Genomic DNA, 22,815 nt, shown 5'->3' on the forward strand with positions numbered 1-22,815 from the left:
CTTGCCGCCTGTTCGACACGTATGACGTAACCCATCTAAAGACATCACCACGGAGACCCAACCAGTGTAGCTTGCGAAGCAGGATGACGTGATCCACTCTGTCAAATGCTTTTTCGAAATCTGTGTAGATCACGTCAACCTGCTTTCTTTTATCCATATTTTTAACCACGAAGTTCGTAAAATCTATTAGATTCGAAATCGTAGAACGATTCCTGAGAAATCCATGTTGCTGAGGGGGAATACCTTTGTTAATTACATCGTAAATATTATTTAATATAATTTTCTCAAACGTTTTAGCGAACTGATTTAAAATTGATATAGGGCGATAATTTATTATTTTAGATTTGGGTCCTTTCTTGTGAATTGGTACAATTAAGGCCTCTTTCCATTTTTCCGGAAATAAACCCTCAGATAAAGCCTTTTTAAATAATATAGCAGGTGGATGACTCAGGCTCGATGCATATCTGAATGATATCATTTAGTTATAGGCGTTTCCCTCGCGCCAATACGTGTACGGACAAGTACGAGTAAAATACACGATAACAGAATGACATCATATAGATGTAATTCTAATGTAAGTGTAGGTTCCAATTCGCGTGTTAGTCTAGCGATCCATAGTTTGTAGCGGTGCACGTTTGCTAAATAATGCACTGGAAAATGTGAATATAACTTAAAAGTCCTTTTTAAACAAATACTTGCACATTTTTAATGTACTCATTCGAAAAATTCCCAAAAACGGGGTAATTGTATTTATAGGATACAAAAGTATAAACCAATAGTAACTTAGCGTTGATTCCGCCGCTGAATCTGTCAATTTCCTTGATAAAACGAGTGACGTTCGCCGCCGCATTACTGCCGCGATTATGACGTTATGGGTCACTCAATGCAGCTGCAGTTGACATCCGAATAACACCTTTATATAAAGTTAACTATTTGATAATGATTTTGGCAACCGTCAAAAACCACAGGTACCTAATATCAAAGCAAAAACCACATAGTTAAACAAGTGGATGTACGAGAGCAAACAACAAATAAATGTTATTTGCATTTTGCATTCACTTTGATAGGGAATGATGATTTCATAAAATTAAGGTGCGAATATTATTATTCACGTAATGTAATTAATACTCAATTACTCATTGTCCTACTCAGGTTTAATAAAATTATCCATTGATACTTGCATTTGTAATAATAGTCCAAAAAAAGAAATAAGGTATTTTTGTACGTTACAATTAATTTAACATTGCCATTAACAGTATGCCGAAAAAATAATGTTTTTGTTTTTTATATGATATAAGAGACAAGCGAGCAGACGAATCCCCTGATGGTAAGCAATTAGCGTCGTCCATGTTCACCTGCAACACAAGAGCGGTCGCAAGTGCATTGTCGGTGTTTAAGATGGGAGTAAGCTCTTTACTCGAAGCTTTGAAGGTCATATCGGTCCGGAAACACCGCAGGCGACAGTTCATTCCACAGTTTAGCTCTGCAAGGCAGGAAGTTTCTGGAAAAACGTAGTTGAGGACTGATGCCAACCATATAGAACTTCTCTATCTGAAACTAGAAGTATTACTGTTGCAGTCGTCATCCTAACCTTTACCTTTAGATATATTTCCTTTACATTCTCATATTACAAAACACCACAGTCACCTCCACCCATCGAAAACTCTTCGACGTGGTATATTTTAAAAGTAGCCATTTTCGAAGCTAGTTTAGGCATTTTGTAATAAATTGAAGGCATGTGATTGATGAGCAGCCGCGTGGACCATCAAATGAGATGCAGCCACAGACCACTTGCTCTACAGAGCATATAGACGACTTGCGGTCGCCGTGAATTGGCTCTTTCAAACTGAATATACAAAAACGAAGTTAGATTTTGGGTAAGTAATTTTCAATATCCATTAATTTTTATTATGCTTTTTGTAAACTGGTACTAAATATCGACGTGAAACTCATACCTTTTGAGCTTTACTTAAGTTTTTTACCTATACTTACACGGATAATTATATAATTAAAAATAGAATTAAAGAGTTAACTAAGAGCTCTCATAAAACTAAATGATGTAAAATATAACTGAGTGGCTTGTAGCATAGTATTTTACAAGCAAATAGCGCCTGTGTCTTACTGAAAATAAGCGCAGCGTCGCGCGCCATGGGGCTCATTCCGTGACACCAAGCTGAGTGAGGACCAAATAGTGCAAATATTTATAATTTTATTTCATTATATTTATTTATTTTTAAGTTTATGTAAATTGTACAAACAAACATATTTCGTTTTTTTCTATATGTTTTGATAGTAGCGTATGTATTATTGTATAATGCAGTGTCTACGAGGCGTAATCGAGATGCAACGCTCTATACGAGCGTGTTGAAGCTTTTTCGTGTTTATTTTATAATACTCGCGTTCCTTGCCAGCTGTTGCGAGCTTTTATTGATGTGTACGGATTTTGCGATGGAAATTTTATGGAAGATTTTAAAAATATATGTAGTTATTAGCATCGACACTCTTTTTAAATAGCCTTCGGTAAGCATTGTCGTTACAATAGGTTAGACTAACCATTTTGTTAGTTAAAAGTGTGGGAGACAAGCTTACGAATCGTCTCATTATAATTTAAACTTAATTATAATCTACACGACGTTTGGTATGTTTTTTTTTGTCCCTGAGACTCTTTAAATAAATAGCAACGAATAGGCCAATTCGAACGTACACTGACATCAGAATGACATGATATTAATTTTGTTTGGCGTGACCGCACTACCGACGCCGACGCCGACGCTCCTACATGTGCTACGGCGTAGCGTCCCCGCAGCTAACGTCTCGTTTCGTTCCTAAAAAATATTCGTAGACTTGTCCGACATAATTATCAATGAGTCCAACAGGCGTATTTACATTTTAATATCAGGTTGTGAATTAGATCTGAATTATTAATGGATATGATCTCTCAGTGTCAAAAATGACATTTTTGTTTGAAGAAACCGACACTCGTTGGAAAAGACCTACTTCCCATACTTGTATCATAAATAACTATTTCACTCAATTGTTTTTTATTTAGAATTGCAGTAAACAATGCGGTGCATATTTCTAGCCTAAGGCTAGTTTCTTCTAGATTTCCGTAGCAGAATTCCATTAAAACACATATAAACAAGACAAAGATGTCTGCACAAAAGAGAGAACTCTTTAAAAAACGTTTTAAAGACCGTGCTCGGATTTATCCATATAATTAAAAAAGCATGGAATTGAATACGATGCGCGCACATCCACACGTATACATGTGTATATGTGTGTGTATGTGTGTGTAACTCATTTCCTTAACGACGCGAGGCGACATCCCAGTAATAAGAGATTTTATGTTGCGGTTCTGTGATTCCGAGCCGTGTTTTTGAAAAGATGGTTTTTTATAAAGTTTTTTTAGACGCTCATTAAAATTTTATCATGAATGGGATAATGAAGGGGATGTTTAATGTATTTAGTTACAGTTTAGGTGTGTTAGGCGTACGTGGGATTATGGTTGAAAGTTAGCTCATTTATTTAGGTGTAGGTACTTTTATTTTGAAAGTTTTGTTTTTTATACCTTTTTGTCTACACGCAGTATTATTATCATAAACCCTCTATGATGCGTTTAAAAACCGCAAATTATGGCCAGTATAAAAATAAACTATTTCGTTACAACAAATTTGACACTGAAAATGTTATTATTGCGTAATAATAACATCGACATCGATTTAATCATTATTACACCCACACACCCATCCCACACTCCTATTATAATGCATTTCATAATGTTACAATCACATAAACTAAGTATTATTAATGAATGGTCACATTGCGCGCGTGGGGTCTGTTTAGTCCATGAGACGCCCAGATAATTTAGGTTATACCGGCTACCTGCTAGAGTCTAATGTCACTCTGATCCGATTTATTTATTTACAACGCCTACTCGTACTCGTACGTCGAAGTTATTTTTAGCCCGCGGCCGTAATGACGACGGCTCATACTTTATTTAAAGTACGATACACCTGGAGCGACATGCGAACTTTTAAATCTGTTTGATTGACGACCTGTCTAGACGGTAGTATCTGTCTGTTAAGCTGATAGTCCTGGATTTGAAACCTCATAAGAGCTTTTGTAAACTGTTAGATGTCATATGTGACCAAGCCCTCCAGTGGCGGAGGCCACATTCAAACCTGCGTCTTTAGCTTACGCGGCTAATGTACTGGACCTCTAGAAATTGGGACGGGTACCGCCGTGGCAGATTAGCCTAGAGGTTCATGGCGTTAGCTCCGTAAAGTATGACTCACGCTAGATCGGGCTGAGGCCGGGCCGAAGCTTCCAGCGCTTCGCTTTCTATGGAATGCACCACGTGATCACCGATCAGCCGTCATAGAAAATGGCACGTCGGTCGCCTCGGCCCGAGCCCGGCCCGATCTAGCGTGAGTCATCCTTAAGATGAAAATGACGGTTTGACTTCCGCCATTAGAGAACTTGGTCAGTATTTCTTAAAAAACATAAAACTATTCCCACCTAACTGGCTTTATTTGTCTAATGAACACAAATATTTTCTCCTGGGTTTGTAATATATATTTTATAAGTAGCTACCACAAACCTTACTGAGCATAGGTACTGTCGTTCTTACGTAGTTTGTGGTGTGAAGTTCGATTAGGTGCATAGGTACACTAGGCCAACAACCAGTAATATTGTATATCCGACAGGACAGAGCGTACGAAAATAACTGACACGCCCGATATAGAGTTGTGTCAGTTATGTTTGAGCAGCTTTGCCGATGGAACTCTTGTCTAATATACCATTTATACCAAAAACTGCTTCATACCACGGGCACTACATTTTTACTAAGTAGTCTGACCAGGCTAAGATTTCATGCCAAATGCTACGTCAAGTATAACGCTCCTATGGGATATGTTGAGTGATGGAATACATAAAGACGAAGCTCTCAATACATTTTTGACTTCGAGATACGGTTCATATGACTGACAGTTATCTAACCTATCCTGAAAGTTATCCCTTCCCCATTAATATGCCCAGACCGCAGCTTATTAAGAAAAACAGTAGGGTTTGGTCAAACAAATTAGGTATATTTATATTTGATGTTGTCAAGATGCGCGCAGTAGGTACAGTTGAATCGCTCGCGGCACAATTCCCGTGAAGTCATTTTTGAGCTCTAGTCAGAATTCTATATTCTAGTTCGTTCCTATGTACATGTTTGAACCTACTCGTATTGTCATTGCCAAGTTACTACAAACTGACCGTAGTCGGAGTCCCTAATCTTTTACTAAATAGAGATACCATAGATCTTTATGTTACATCTTTGTAACCATAGTTTTTGCATGCAATAAATTAAATTAAATCATTTTTATGCATTAAAGTTAGTCATTTTTAAAATATTTTTTGTAACTCAAAATAATGTTATAAAATTCTTAAACAACGTTACAGCACTTTCTCGCGTGACAATAAATCATCACTAAGAAAGAAAAACTCGAATATGGAAAAGCGCAGCAAGGCATTCACGCTATAAATATTTATATTTTTTCTTTATGCAAATATAATATGAAACTATTTTTATAGTTATTCAGCATAACAGCAATTATAGAAAGCCCCCACACATTCGCATTTAAAACACTTCAAAAATATAATAAATAATTACCAAAATGTATTTTTTTACGATATTGATATAGGCGGCAAACGAGCAGACGAATCGCCTTCAAGCCATATCCTCCAAACGCCGGTAATCACTGAATATTTAGTATCATAGGTAGGTAGAATAATAATAATATTAACGCTTATTCCTAGGGATGTGACGACCCCATCGCCCGCTGGTTTTACCAGTGCAATCAGTCAACGCAGGGCAGCTTGTGGCGAGCTGTTGGGGATTAGCGACCTCACGTACCCGAGTGCTCCTGGAGAGTTCTGTTACCCGCAAGGAGGGTGGGTGGGACAGGATTCTCTGCCTCTGGCTTGCCTTAGCCGGCCGGCCAGAGTGGAGTCGTTAGAGCTATAAGCTCCAGGGGTGGAAGTGAAATATGCATAAGACGCGAGTTGGCACAGTGGCTGTTAACAGCCACTGGGTAGAAAGCGGCGCACACCTCTCGACACCCCTGAGCCGCTCACACCGGTGTTGCCCTTGAGCCATCCTAGATGTCGCTTTTTGTGGGGGCCCATCTTGTGAGGGCGAGTCACCGTCTGCCGGAAATAAAATTGCATACCGTTTTATTAGGCAGGCGTCCGGTTTTTTACCCCATAGCTCAGTTCTTAGTCCATCGCTTTCACCCAATAACCTAGTTCATTTTAGATTCCATCAACTCTCAATAGTCCTTACACCCTGGCGGGTGCTGCCTCTGCGTGCGTCCCATGACACGGGCAAGGGCAGCCTCCGCTCGGTGTACCCCTTACATTTCATTAAAGTGTCAAAAGGGCCTCTACGTGTTGGCTTCGGCTCCGCGCACGCCTCCCAAAGGTCCGGAACACCATTGTTCCGTGATGGGAAAGACATACAAATATTAACGCTTATTCCGACCAATAACCCAATATTTAGTCCAACACTTTCACCAATATTGATGACATTTGACCTTGAATAACTTCCGAGATGCACACGAGATTTTCTGTGACTTTGAAGAAAATCTTTAGAACCCCATAATGACGGGGTACTCGTACCTACGAATTTCCAGCTTAACTATTATCTCTTTTTCCGAGGTAAAACCCGTAATTTTCCGGGTCATTTAAAAATAATATTCAATCGATACTCTCCAGGATATCACAATAATCACTAAAGTAGTTACGTAAGCAAAATAATAACCTTATCTAACCAAAGTTCGTATCTATGATGTTCATTCATACACTAATATATGTACGTGTATAGTACCGTTTTAGTACGAGTATAATATAATTTAGTTTATTTAGTATTTATTTAGTATAATATATAATATATCGTAGGTACCTGATATACGGGATTTGTACAGATTGACGACTGGAGTAAAATAATAACCAGGAAGGCGTAAAGTGAGGCAAAATAATAACCTTATCTAACTTACCAAAATTCGTATTTTACTTGTTTATACGCCACTATTCATGTATAATATACATATACGTGTATATTATACCTGTATAACAAGATAACGTACCTGATACAGGGGATTTGTACAGACTGACGAGTGGCTCCGACATCAGGGGGCCGCTGAGCTCTGCGAACGAATATCACCCTTATTCGCGAATTAAATGTATTCAAATAAGCCGTTTTTACGATGGAGGTGCCAGTGAAAAGTTGCTGAATAAAATACTTGGATGTATTTTGGTTTCGTCTTATATTAAGGTATTATTAAATCGGGTTTAAAAATAAAACTACAGAGATATAATGTAATGAGGCAGTGATATTTTGTTAAAATTTAAAATAAGTATTATGATTATATTTTTGTGCTCAAAATGCAGCAAAATCTGCTGCAAAGCTATAACATGCTTGGTACAGTCAGCATTAATATAAGTGGATGAGACTAGGCGTAAAAAGTACTTACTATTCTGTAATAACTTTACAAAAACCGATATGTCGTTATATACATAACAATTAGTTTAATAGTAACACTTTTTAGCTCAAACAATAGTGATACGACTATATCTAATCTCGGAAAACTATCATACATCAAAGACAATTTCTATGTACGTATATAGGTATATGTATATAGCTATATACTCGTATATGTCGTTGTCTAGTACGCATAACACAAGCCTTGAGCTTACCGGGGGACTAGACCGTTTTTTTGTAATAGTTTTTGTACGAAGTTCTATCTACTATTAACTAGATATAAATCCGGCCGTACCTTCTACCTAAATCATGTACATAAGTGTCATTACTTGTCCAATCTATCAATACGTACGACACTTGTGTTAACTAACTTGCTTGATTAATTAACAACATCAATTATCGGATTACTCTACCTACAGGCCATTGCACTAATGATCTCTCGTATGAGTAAGTTTGCTCACAGATCCAAGTTAAAAAGACTACCTTGAGGAAATTACAGTGGATTGTTATCCTATCAAATAAAAGTAATTGTGCTTGAAGTAATCATTTTAATAAATATTTGAAAACAATTTTACATTATATCGACCTATCCTCAAAAGTACCTAACCAATGCAAAGGCATTGTATAACCATGTACAATTTAAAATACACACAATACACGTTAAAATTAATAAGTGCAAAATAAATATTTACGTACAATATATTGGATCAAAACAAAACAAAAATTATAACTTGGATACTTTTAAATGAAGAATTATAGTAAAAAAGAAAGAGATTAAATGTTTCTAGGTTCTTTGTTATTTCAAGAAATGTCTTGAAAGAATACTATTCACTTCGTTTAACGATTTGAATTTAAAACACTTGAAAAACTTGATGCTGCAGACTCCAAACTAAAGATTTCTAACTTTTGTTATAAATGCACATGCACACTGTGCGATAAATAGCAAAAAACAATCAAAATGAAATAATTTCCAAGTTTCTTGGCAGTCCCCGGCAGACGTACTCGACAACTATTAGCGGAGTCACTTGCGAGAAATAATCGCGTAAAGAGTTGCCGAAATATCGCTGTACATTTTTGTATTGGCATTGCGCCTAGCCGGCACTGAGATTTGTTATTACTGCACTGGGAAGAATTTTATATATACTCAAACTCTGGAAAAGATTAAGTGCTCCGTGAACTATTTACTAGTTAATAACCGAGCGTTTCTCAATACTTGAATCACATCCAATTTTATACAATATTATTTATATTTTACACTCTAAACTTTTTGTAGAAATCTAGATTGGTATAGCATGATCCGACGGGAGCGCACTATGCAGGATCTAAAAATTACACCTTAAAATCGCTCATTAATCCTCAGCCTCTCAAATTCCCAACTGAAACTTTTAACTCTTAATATTATGCAGTTATTTCCCACAATATTTTAATCAAATCACGTGGCTACGCTAAAATTTCTCTTCGTTTTAGTGTCCGGATTTGTTTCCATAGCAGATTTTTGTATAATTTTTATATTTTGTATTTCACACTTCACATACAGACATAAGTCTTTAAAAATAAACAGACATGTAAATTAAAATAGCAGCATTTTTCCGTGTTTTAGTAACATAAAACGCAAACGGCAAGATAAACGCCTAAAGGAATCTCCGCCAGTCAGCGCCTGTCGGACAGAAACAATTCCAAGGTATTTTTCAATTGAAATAGCTTTTTACTTGGTACTTTCTTGTTTCTCGAATAATTCACGTGGCTTGGATCCTATGTTATTAAAAAATTGCTTTAAAACATTTTAAGCGCCAACATTTTGACATTTTTAAATGGAAAAGACAGGAATTTTTCATTGTAACAAAACAACAGGAATAAGTGTTTTTTTTTTTATGCACATTTGATGTAAGATGTCATAATGAAATACTGGGAACATTTCTATATGAAAGCACTTTTTAACATAATTCAGAGGACATTAATTGACTGCAGAAATGTTTTCTTGACGCAATATTGTATTTGATAGCTTCATAATTATGAAATTTATATTCTAGCAGTTTATTTTTCTTATTTTTGAATGATCTACCTAGGCCATTTTTATTTTTTTTACGTCAATTAAGGCTCAACAAAAAAAGTTAAATAAATGATGAAAGTTTAGTTTGACGACAGTTTTGACCTAGTGACCTTGGCTACAAATTTACGGGTTTTGAGTTCAAATTCTGCGTAGAATAGGTATTGTTGATATTAATGTTATGTATGGAATGTATGTCACTTTATTGCGCGTAAACAAGTTTACACAAAAAGACAAAACAAAGTAATAAATGTACGTATATTTCTGGGCAATTTTTTTGTTTGCAGTTTTACATGTTACGTTACCTAAATATATCGTCAATTTATATTCCTACAACACAAACCTATTGAACTTTAGGTGGGACTTAGCCAATCTATGTAAAAAAATGTCCTCTGATGTTTATTAATTTTGTATATATAATTTTTATTTTTATTTTTGCTATTTTTGCTGAATCATACTCGTATTTAGACTTTTTGTCCACTTTCCAAGACTAACACCTCCACCGTGCAAGCGAAAGTAGTAATTCTCACCTCTACAAATGAGCGACATTTAGACACTGTCACTTAACCTTAAATACTGGATACGTATTCTTCACTTACACCTAGTTATACTAGCGCAACTATACACATTAAGCTGTATTTAGAATTTCGCAATAATTAACTATATATCACTAATTACAGGCGAGAAGGCGATAAGAAAAACTTTGTACTGCAAGCGCTATCACTTTATGGCACTAAAAAGACACTTTTAAATGTTCACTTTAAATTATAGACATCAAAATTGGAACAAAACACACCGATTATGTTATTTTCGTCATAAAGTGTATGTCATAGTCGTTATTTGTTTACGTGTGTCGCGGGGCGACGCGCGCGACTGGTCGCCGGTTGGCAGAGGACTGAGGTGACGTGACAACAGAGTACAGCCTCGCGGCGGCGCCTGCGCGCTACAGGCGACAGAGGCACGTGGATACGTGACAACATAACCGGCAAAAGCCTGAACAACTCTTGACTATGTACAGCCAATGAGTTCATGAGGTACAGTAAGTATCCTTAAGACGACTTCACGTGACCACATCTTCATATAATAAACGTAGTCCCCATTTTGATTTCTGGATATTAATATTATAGAAAATATTTTTACGCCGTTTCATACTTAAACTTAATTAAACACAGCTTTGCCCCTTCATATATTATTTATTTCCATTAAGAATTTGTGTGAAATCGGTCCTAAATAAGTAATTCTTATATGTAATATAATACTTAACTAAACAATAGAAAAAAGTCTAAGAATGGAGCATAGCTACTCGTATGGTTAATACACAATAAATTAGGTATGTCAAAAGCCAGAGAGGAAAATGGGGACTACGTTTGTATAGAGACACGGTCGTCCACTATCCTCTTACAGGCACCTGCAATAATATGTTACACAACGGACGCCGCAAAAATATCTGACATGGTTATATTGGTTATTTGTCACAGTCATAAGAGCGTGCTGTCCCATATTATTGCGGCCTTCGAAGAGTAACATATTATTGCAGGTGACTGTACATCGTAAATCATTCTAAAAGAAAAACAAATCAACATCAACCGAAGTTTATTCTAAAGGATATTTTTAGTCAGCTTGCGTGATGATGGCCGCTTCAATGGCGGAGTGACGTAATTACAATGACGCAACGTCGCCGTTCAGATCTGCGACGCAAACATTGTGGATACTTATACGTAGCACTTGTATTTTGTTAACATTGTGAATACGTAACACTTGTGTTTTGTGAATACGTAACACTTGTGTTTTGTGAATACCTACGTAACACTTGTGTTTTGTGAATACCTACGTAACACTTGTGTTTTGTGAGCGCGGGTATCGCGCCCAATAAAGCTCTAATTGCGAAACGATCCCCGCGGAGTTTGTAGCTTTGGATGCAAATTATAACAAACGAGTTGTAGAACATAAAACAAATCGAATTATGGATGTTAAAAAACTCGACTACTTTGCAAGTAATCTTAACACTTAAAAATCGCTAGTAACGACTAATTCGGCCCGATTCGAAGAAACTCACTTCTGACACTGACATGTCTAATCCAGATCGTATCTAGTCGTAATACTTGACGTATCTTAACACATTCATTGCCACTAAGTTCTACGGGTTACGCTCGTAGCGCGTAGCCACGGTTTCGCCGTATGGAACGCGTAGTCGCTACGAACAGTGTACCCGATAGTCGGGTTCTTGGCCTTGAATGTGTTAAAGTTCGAATTGGGCCGATTGTCGTTTCGCCTTTACGAAACATTTTTGCTACATAGCGGGAAGTTCACGGAATCGGCTACGACGTAGCGCTACAGCCGTAGATTATCAGCGAATTAATATATAGAATCTCGATAGCACGAATTCCAAGGAAAACGCCAAAAAATTCGTGTTAACGAGTTTTCATCCAATAAAGGGTTGACTTATAGAGGTCCTCATAGGTTTATGTTCTTCTAAAAGGTTTCGAGTTACAGAAGTGAAACGAATGAAAACATATATTATATCTTTTCAAGTAAAAGGGCTCAAATTTTTCGAATGATAGAAGTAATACTGGATAACCATGAAGGTCTTCGATATTTACTTCGTCTTGATGAGGTTTTATAATTCGGGCTATGGATGAATGGTGCTCCCGTTCTAAATAGTTTAATAAGTAACTTGCACGGCTGTCCAACTTACGTTTTTGCTGTGAAGTGTTTTATACTTGTATGTATGTGAGGTTGGGGGTGACACTTAAGACACATCATGTGTAACGGCACCGGCTCGGGCTCGTCACGGACCCGGCACGTTGTAACGTAAATCATCCCTTTTACGTCTCGTCCCTTGACGGTGGTTGTAAAGGTGAATCTTCACACAAAAATGACACTTGAATGATCGGGTACGCTCGACTTGCGGGATGCGTGGAGCATGTTAGTGGTATTCACTAGTGTGGCTGTTGGGGGTCTAGGCAAGATGGCAATCGTTGAGAAAAAAACGCCAACATTTATTATTAGGTACAGTCACCACACGGGATTGTTATGCCATTTAGGGTCCTTGCTTAAATAATTTTATTTTTTGACTACACACATACTTAAATGGATAGATAAATACTTTAATACGAGTACAAAAGAAAACTATCCAAAACTCAGGAACATTCGAGATAAATATGTAATATAGTGTATGTAAATAAATTATTACGTTTAGGTACTTACTTATTGAATACCCTTGTGTTTTCTTACTGAACGTTTACGTGTAAATATAATTATATATATATAGTATTTTCATCCTAACACTGTTGGTCTAGGCATCCTAGACATCTTTTACAGGCGCGGGCGAACCAGACATTCTTAATCAGCCCTTCTTTTTGCTTGCTAACTAATTTACAGCGTTCAGGTTTTTTTACATCCTGCGCTAAATTTATGCTCTATAATTTACACATATTTTATGGTTCCTTGCATATAATTTAATCGTATTATCGTAATTGGAGTTTTTTTATTATAGTCTGCGAAGACAATTATACTCTATTCTAACAGTAACATGCATTAGAAACTTTAACAACACAGAATACTCATTAGAAGAAGATAAAGATAACAATCCATCATTTATTAATCTATATCTACTTATTGAAATAGATTATTTTAAAATGCATAAAATCATTTACTGCACAAAACGGAAAACATAGAATACTGGTTATATTTATTCGCGTAAGAAAGATGTACCTATACAGGCTTTTATTAAATCATCACCATTTAACTACTTACATGTTTCTTATCGCAATCGATTATATTGTCTTCAGAATACACTAAAAGTAATATTCGTAGTTAATTTTTTTTTTTTATATTAGCCCTTTCCGCCAATCCCAATGGCCAATGGCGGGATCTTGCTCAGCACAGGGAGGATCGGAAAGGCTTTGCCCAGCAGTGGGACACACACATAGGCTAATAAATAAAATACCATACCCTTGTATTAATTTTGTGACGACTACTCCTACTTACTACTACTAATACTACTTTGTGTTTGACCTGTCTTATGTACAATAAAGTGTTTACTTTACATACATACGACTTCCGAAACCAATCTACTGCAGGTAACTGTACTATCCTGTACCTAATACAAATTTCGTCGTAACATTTTTCTATAGGTATTCTTTTCTTGCTTTTTCAACGCGGTTTTCCACTTGACCTACTTTGCCCAGGACCTCCTAGAAAACCGCCATTTTTCCTCAAACGAAAGAGCAACCGCGCATCTAATTAAAATTTGGAAAGGGTCTCGTAAGCACTTACTAAGAACAGTAACAGACTTTAAATCCCCTAATGGGTGAAAAAGGTTGGCAAAAAAGTTAATACCGCATAATGCGAGGCTCTCGGTTGTGTCTGACACTGTTCGTAACTTTTTTAGACAGCAATAAGTTACATAATATGCGAAGGTAACTTTTGAGCTCTAGGCGTACGGAGTTTGTTGCGTAAGAATAAATAAGGTCTCAGAGTTTATTACTTACATTATGTCAAGGCTGACAGATTGGCTACCGGTGCCAAAAAACAAATACAAAGCTAGTAGGTATATAGTATATAGGTACTCGTACATTTGTTTGCTCTTTCAACAATGAATATAATTATACATACAGTGGAACCTCGATAACTAGAAGAATCTCGGTAAGGCGAAATCCTCGTTAACACGAAATTAAATGCTATTCACTTCTCGTCGAAGCCCAAAACCTCCATTTCTCGAAATATTTAACCAAGCTAAGAGGAAGTAACTAATGATTTCCTTCACGGTTATCACATCTATATATCAAACATATTTAGTAACAAATCTATGTAAAACAATAACACTGTACTGTACTTTACTCAAGGGTACGTTCCGGTAAGGTGGCCTTAGACTAACATAAGTTTATTTTGCTTGGGGCAAGACAAACAGTATGAGGATTCCATACAAGTGATAGTCTTACCCCGGTGATAGTCTTTTACCCTACCTTACCTTACACGTTTCCCTTAAGGTTTGTGCTATCGAGGTCCCACTACAATTTGTTCTAGTATAGATTCTTATCTTCTGAATAAAGCTATCTTTAAAGTTTCCAACCCTTTCATCATCGATACGACTCTAATTCAGAAATACGGCCAATGACAGAGGCAAAATGATAATTGTCAAGTTGTTGAAACAGGAAATCAGCAAATGAAGCAAACATGACAGATGTCACGCTCAAGGCGCGGCGGTGACGTGGCATTTGGCACGTAGGGCTGCTGGACGCACGTTCCATGAGCTTTATTACGTCTATTTATTACATTACATGTGTTACACTCAAAGATAATTAAGCTGCAATACTTTTGCTTCTATTTTGATGACATCACTGAACTTTTAATTAAAAGAATATTATTTTTTTGTCCAAAATGTCACTTTTGATACGAGCTTTTATCGCTGACCGTAATTTTCTTTCAACAGGCAATTCTAACAAGCTCAAACACAATTCTATTATTTCGCAGAGTTCACATCTGGGAACAACAAAGATCATTAATTTCGTGATGAGTTGCCGAGCTCATGGGGCCAAAAACGCTTACAACCTAAGATTTATAACATTGTCTAGATTTTGACCATTGATGCGTGTTGATGAAGCGTGAGCGTCACATTTTCAGATATGACAGAATCCGTTCAAAACAACAACATACCTACTGTCGAATAAATACTACGCTAATAAAACATCCAAGGATCCTTTTGAAAACAGAATTTAAGCGTCTACAACTCGCCGTCTTCAAACTAATACGATTATTTTAATTCAGTCCCGGAGATACGTAGCGAGGTAATTTAAGTTCAGAAATAAGACTTGCATTAATTAAGGACGATGTTGTCACTGGAACATACATACCGTGTTGTATATATTTGTAGTCTTTAGTATTTCGAATGTACACGTCGAGGAGCAAAGCAGAAGAAGGATTTATTCTACAAAACAGTAGTATTTCAAAACTTGAGACACAGACATTAAATATGACATATTAATTAAAACGGTAAACTGAAATACTTAGATGTCATATACTAATGAAAAAGTAACGAAGCTCTCCAGTGGTGAAGGCCGTATTCGAGCTGGCGTCTTTAGCTATCGCGGCTAACGCCATGGACCCCTTGTGGCCACCTCGCCATGGCGGAACCTAGTTCAATTTCTCGACTATGTTCATCTTCTTTTCTTTGTCGTTTCGCTCTTAACAGAGCAGTCGTGACGTTGAGGCGTCCGCGTCGGCAGTAGAGGCGGGCACAGCTCTTTGCACGATCGCCCGCCATCTGTCCCTGTTGGTAGACTGTCTGGCACAGTCAGATACGTGGTTTCCCACTGCGGACTTTATTTGGTCAGTCCAGTGCACAGGTGACCTGCCACGCGATCTGGTTCCCTCTACTCTTCCTTGTACCATATCCATCCATCCATCCATCCATCCATCCATCCATCCATCCATCCATCCATCCATCCATCCATCTTAGAAAAGTTACAAAAAACGAGTCACTCACGCTTAAGCACGATGTTGTCACTGGAACATACGAACTATGTTGGATGCTTGTTTGTCTTTAGGATTTTGAATGTCGTGGAGCAAAGGAAACGGATTTATCTTACTATGTATATTATAACAGTGCAAGTTTGTATGCTTCGATGTTTTGATTGATTGTCTCTAGATGTTGTTCAAACTTGGCATACACCATAGATACTTAGTTTGCTTTGTATGTTCGTTGCTCGGTCACAGTTTTCATATAAAAAAGAAATTAAGAAATTACATAAAAAAGAAGAGTTACTTAATACAGCAACTCTTAAATTAAGGATGTTTTATGTCTTATAAAAACCTTTAATGTAGTTAATGTTTTAAACTAATTATTCATAAGTATTATTTAAGTAGTTTTAAAAGGGGTGTCATTCTGAATCCCTAACAACGTTTGTCCTAAAGTCACTTGCCCTAACTGGTTTGTCCTAATGGGCACATGCTCTAACGATCAATTGTCATAACGATTATTTTCCATAATGTAATGGTTAACCTAAGACTCATTTGTCCTAAGCAGTTGTACCATAACTATCAAGATCCCTAATGTTTTTTACCATATTCTTCGAAATCCCTAACAATGTTTGGCATAAAATAACATGCTCTAACTGTTTTGACCTAATGGCTATTGCCCTAATGATCAATTGTCATAACAGTTACTTTTCCTATTGATCAATTATCATAAAAATTACTTTCCATAATGAATGGTAACGAACTGTTGCCACAAAAATGGGTTAGGTTAGGTTAGAACTGTGACCCTCGCAAAAACGAACTGCTGCCACAAAAGTGGGTTAGGTTAGGTTAGAACTGCGATCCTTGCAAAAACGAACTGTTGCCACAAAAGTGGGTTAGGTTAGGTTAGAACTGTGATCCTCGCAAAAACGAACTGCTGCCACAAAAGTGGGTTAGGTTAGGTTAGAACTGCGATCCTTGCAAAAACGAACTGTTGCCACAAAAGTGGGTTAGGTTAAGTTAGAACTTGTGATCTTCTAAAAACGAACTGCTGCCACAAAAGTGGGTTAGGTTAGGTTAGAACTGCGACCATTGTAAAAACGAAACGAAATAGGGAAATCAAAATTAGGGCATACAAGTGTTAGGTCAAGCAACGATAGGCTAAGTAAAATTAGGTAACATGATGGTTAGGATATATAATTGTTAGGCCTAACAATAATTAGGCAAAAAAAGAATTATGCTACATAACATTAGGATAAATACTCAATATGGAAAGTGCCATCAGGGAAAAACATATTAGGACAAAAAAAATCGGCCATTCGATAATAGGGAAACCAAAATTAGAGTATACGAGTGTTAGGACAACTGATCATTATGACAAACAATATTAGGGAATGCAAAGATAGGAGAAAAGACTTTAGGGATTCAGATATAGATCCTTTTAAAAGCGGTGTGCCACTTCTAATTTATGAGTTTTACTGAGTTTTATGAATAGCAATGCTTCAGGCTACATACATTACCTACTCTGATTCTACAGCTGTATCCGAAGTTACTAGTGGTACAGTACAAGGATAATATAATTAACAACTTGCATTGAAACAGTATCTTAACTTTCAAAGCGCGACTAATCAAAACCCTTTCAATATTCCCTCACGTTGCTGCACGTACGAATACGTTATATACTCGTACGTTACTATATACATATGACGCAGTACAGCCTATTCGACACTTTAAATCTCAATTCGATCTGTATTTGACATAACACGACTCGCACCTTGCGCGCACCAATAGCGGACATAGCGGTAGGTATATATATTGCAATTTTACTATTATCTAAATGTAAATTTTTTGATTTTGTTAAGATGAGGAGCTTGCCACGACACGCAATGTAGGTATCTCGCATGCATCAACAAACGCGATCAAGGTAGCATGACTCCCAGCACAGTTCGCACTAGTTCACCAATCAGAATGAGTGATCGTCAAGTTCATGCCATAATAAGATCAAATCATTAACATAATTTTTAAATATAAATGAGATGCACTGCAGGTGCCCGATTCAGATATAATAAATTGTTATTAGTTTTGACATGACCTTGAAGTTTGTGTACGCTGTTCGTTCGCGGGTGGATTTCAAAATCCTGCGAAAACTTATGGTTCGGTCTTTATAAAAAAAACTAGTAGGTTGTGCGAGTTGCAACTTTTTATATGTTTTTAAGAACTATTATCTTCATGTTCCTTCAATTACCAGCTCCAATAACTTAAGAGTTTTTTTTATATAAAATGTTTTATGTGTCTAAAATCATCACCGTCTACCGGAAAAATCTGAACCTTATTGTTTGCAGTGAAAATTATAGCATACCTATCGTACGATTGCGATTTTTCTTTTACTTATATCTTTTCCATGTTGTTGTTTAACACATGGGAAAATATGCAATAATTCCTTCACCGAGAAAGTACATTTAAAAATATTTAAAATTTTGTCACGAATATTCGTCAACACCGTCATGGTAATGTCAATGTGAGCTTATCTCCGTGTATGAACAACGAAATACCGCTAAAGGTCCTTGCCCTATTTTTCACTTTAATATAGAATGCCAAAAATGATTTCACTATAAAGTCACATCATTAAATCGTGAGAAATATTACGAACAAATTTGTAAAACGTAGTTTGTCACAACAGAGCATCATCACCGTTATGCTTTGGTTTAAAAAAGTTACAAATGATATATTAGAAATAATTATTGAAATGAATGGCAAACTACATGAAGTTTATTGTGTAGCATAGACATTAACTACTATTATTCGTATTCTAGAAATAAAAACAAGAAACTCTCAAATCGTCAACACCATACCCATCATCACCGGGAAAAAATGACGACCGGTGATGATTTCATGTGTATGGTGATGACGGTTCTCAGAAACTTTTCTAGTTATTTTGCTATAATTCATTATGAAATTAAGCTGTATGTTTGAAAAACGTTCTCTATGTCTTCTAACACTATATAATGTCTACCTTATAAATGTAGAATAAATGTAGAAGAACATATGACTATTTTTTTCACACTAGAGGATGGTTAGTTTTAAATAACATTTTGACTGAAGTAGGCAAAATTTAGGTCACTTAGAACATACAAATGTTTATTTTTTATTATCTAATAATGTAAATCGTGCAACTTAGAGTCTGTAATTGCATGTTAGTCGTGTTAAAACAAAGTATTTAAACAAGCAACATATATTAAGTTTTAAGCGACCATAGGCTACGGTACTGGCTCACTATCGTAATGGCCTTATGTTTTTTGATAATATTATATTAATTGATGTATATAATTACAGCAATTAATAATTATACCATTGGGTAGTCACCGGACCCAATACCTAACATTTTGTAACTTATGACATGCATTACAAGTAGGGGTCTTGCAACTTATAAAACACTGATTATATATTAATGTTTAGCTATCAAACAATATATATATGGATTTAAATCATTATAGCTATTTTTAAAGTTAATTTATAAAACAACATAAATACAAACTTATGCAATGAATCAAATAATCAAAAAAAAGTAATACATATATCATAAAAAATAAGCTCACTGGTAAGCCAGCAATTTTATAATATGATATAAATACCAAGTTATGCAGTAGATAAAAGAAGATGCGGATTTAAACTGATAATAAGAGTACAATATTGTTAATATGATTTAACATTAAAAAAACCCAAAAAAATAAATGAATACATAAATTGCCTATTTCGGAATATAAATTATTTAAAATTATACAATAAAAATACTTGTTATATATTTATTTATATTAATAAAATGTATTTTTTATAATTTTCTAAAAATAATTTATGTAGCTAGTCTTATGTTCAAAAACATGTTATTTGAAATGTTTATTAAAGTTCTAAAACCTTACAATTAAAAAAAGTTTTTGTTTTTTTAATACGTTTTTAATACATATATAAATTAGTTCCCAAATCGTCATTACCGTACATGCAGTGTCATTACCGTCTATAAAAGAGTCATTACCATACCATGATTGTCATCACCATCTCGCGTTTTTATTTTCCGAAAGCGATAACTTCAAATATAAGCCACAAATGATTGTATAAATACCATAAATATCCTCAATATACAGCCCCCTATTACTTTACCTAGCTAGAATCGTGTTAAATTAAACATTTAAGAAAAATATTTTTTTGTATGGTGAAATTTTTGGTGATGAAATCCACCCTCGCGTTCGTGCAATACTAAAATAAGTCGCGAGTGAGAGGTGCGCCAATTACCAAGACTATCGTCAAGATCGTATCAAAACCAGTTCAAAGAAATAACAAATTGTTAATTCTGGATCCAACTCCTGGTCCTGTCACGGGTGGTATCTTGTCAGTAAAAGGTCAAGTTGAGGTTTAATATGTGGAACATGCCTCCAGGCTAGGGTAAAGATCATCGGCGGATCCCATTGGGCGCAATCAAGCGGCCGTCAATCAACGAGTCGCCTTACTTAATTACCAACCCTCGCATGTGGAGCTAGCTTTACCTAAATACCCCGCCAACCAACTTTCAACCTTAAAACTAGCACAACACGGTCCAAATTCAAATGAAAAGACGATAGTGTCAATGCAATAGTGGTAAAGCGATTTTGAACTTTGACAAGTAAAAGATAGAGTATATTTTAGAATGGCTTTGGATAAAAGTGGGTATATAAATGTGTGTGTGGTAGATAATTTCGAGTTACGTCGTTTTTGGGTTAGGTTGCACGTTAACACTTTATGAGCTTAATCAGTTTGCTACAATGCCTAGAAATAGAGGAAGGCAATTATTGAACGCTGTATACTAGGTAAATGTAATTATACTGTGTTGAATTTATTTTTAGTAGCATACATTATCATGTTACGATTTATATTGTTACTGTTTGTGTAAGACTGTGCCATGATTAAAATATTTCATAAATTGAAACATGTTAAATATTTTTAATACATTAACTAGACTCATGCAGATAATAGATCTGATTTAAAATAAATCTGTTTTTTCCTTTATCGCAGGAACCATAAAGGGGCCCACTGATTAACAGTCCGCCGCACGATATCGGTTTGTCAGTTGCTCGGAACTGTCAAAATTTTGTTCTAACTGACAGGCCGATACCGTCCGGCGGACTGTTAATCAGTGGGCCCCTTAAGAGAGGAAAAGGAGATCGACATTACCTTATATTATACAAATGAATAAGAATAAAGCTATTCAAATTAACCTTTCGTATGTGTGTGGTAATCAAAAATCGTGAGTTCAAACCTCAGTTGTGCGAGCTACAGCAGCAACAATCGTTTACAAAAAAATTACCTAATGTTCGGTCAGGATCCTTATTACTTATTAGTCACAGACAACAGATTAAAGTTACTTTACATAATATACATGGATGTAGGTATTGTAGGTAGGTACCTCTAATATCTAGTTAAACAGCAATATTTTAGTTTTATTACAGTCAGAGTTGAAGAAACAAATAAATAAATGAGAAACTATTAAGGCCCTAAATATACTTCTAAGGTCTAGTTATAAACTACGACGAATTGGTATAAATTTTATCGCTTTCCATCACGCCCAGTAACTGTTTCTGCTTACGAGAAGATTAACGTTAAGCCTCAACTTTTTTATTACAACTATACTATCTTGCTCCAGGCTCCCTTTTCCCCATTATCCTCCGAGAAATCTTTTTCTGGGATAAAAGGAAAGTTATTTTCAAACAGGTTGTTTTTGACATCAAAGTATTTTCGAAAAAGGTTAAAAAAGATTGCATCATGCTTGGTTCGCGTACTTTATTTGTATTTTTAGTACGGCTCTTTTACAATTTTTTTCGTTTTCTTGCATGCTTATAAAGGCTTCGATATATTTTTGTTATCTACGCCGTATTACTTAGCTTAAATAGCTACTTTTTTTGTAGAATCAAGTATCGATGAAATCGTTTTATATAATTTCTTGTATAAAGCGAATAAAGGTAAAAATCGGATGTTTTAATCCCTAAACATTTGTATACTAATCCGCAAACTAGTAAAAATTATAGCATCAGTACAAACCAGACTGCTGTAATCTTCCCCGTCTAAATAACCGTAATCAATCTAAAACTACTTTACTCGCGGACACAAGCCCTGATTGCATTGAAATTGTTCTTGTAATTTTCCTCGGTCATTTTGTTATTACGTCTGGCGTGAATGACATGTAAATGAGCACATGTTTTATTAGGTAGGTATATAACACTAGGTATATTTTTCGACGTTTGTGACACAGAAGTGGAGCCCCGCGCTATTGGTAGTTGCGTTACTTTGTTCCTTCAATTTGTAACAAAAAGGGCAAGTTTATAAACGATAAACTTTAATTGTATAACAATTTATGAAATAATCAAGTTTGAGAATTTGACATTTGAACAATATTTTTTTACACTAATAAGCGTTAGATATAAATCACGAAATGCATCATCGACTAGCGCAATCTAGTGGATCAAAATAGTCAAACTTAATAAAAATGAGTCAGTATAAATTTGCTCCAAACGATAAACAGATTTATCATCATGAAATTTTATATTTATTCCCCTACAGGTAAAATTTAATGAAAGAAGCCTTGCAATCGACAACGAAGACAATTCAATTAAAACAAAAAGGTTACTTATTAAGAAACCGGCCCATTAAAAATATCTACAGATACCGACCAATCTACACCTCAACGCCGTTCCTAAAACACCTCATTTTCCAAAATGCACTTTAATCAGTCGGGTTAGAGACTACAAGTTTTGGGGAG

At 35.8% G+C, this 22,815-nt stretch overlaps 2 protein-coding genes across 6 annotated transcripts in view; one reads left to right on the forward strand and one right to left on the reverse strand.

The window, feature by feature from the left end:
- Positions 1 to 22,815, reverse strand: part of LOC134794278 (CUGBP Elav-like family member 4) — an 883,344-nt gene that overhangs the window by 811,332 nt on the left and 49,197 nt on the right. For 4 of the 5 annotated variants that reach the window (XM_063766084.1, XM_063766053.1, XM_063766061.1 and 1 more), the window contains exons 1-2: positions 10,103 to 10,556; positions 7,131 to 7,190 (exon numbers count right to left, since the gene is read on the reverse strand). The exons of the other annotated variant lie outside the window; for it this stretch is intronic. In XM_063766084.1, the coding sequence (XP_063622154.1) occupies positions 7,131 to 7,190; positions 10,103 to 10,121 (79 nt within the window). In that variant the 5' untranslated portion in view covers positions 10,122 to 10,556. Of the gene's footprint in view, positions 1 to 7,130; positions 7,191 to 10,102; positions 10,557 to 22,815 lie in introns of those variants that run through there. 5 annotated transcript variants of the gene reach the window in all.
- The window catches only part of LOC134794330 (L-2-hydroxyglutarate dehydrogenase, mitochondrial), a 417,328-nt gene that overhangs the window by 190,584 nt on the left and 203,929 nt on the right, over positions 1 to 22,815 (forward strand). The window lies entirely within an intron of this gene.

This window comes from Cydia splendana, chromosome 1 (genome assembly GCF_910591565.1).
Source record: "Cydia splendana chromosome 1, ilCydSple1.2, whole genome shotgun sequence".
In the NCBI taxonomy this organism is placed as follows: domain Eukaryota; kingdom Metazoa; phylum Arthropoda; class Insecta; order Lepidoptera; family Tortricidae; genus Cydia; species Cydia splendana.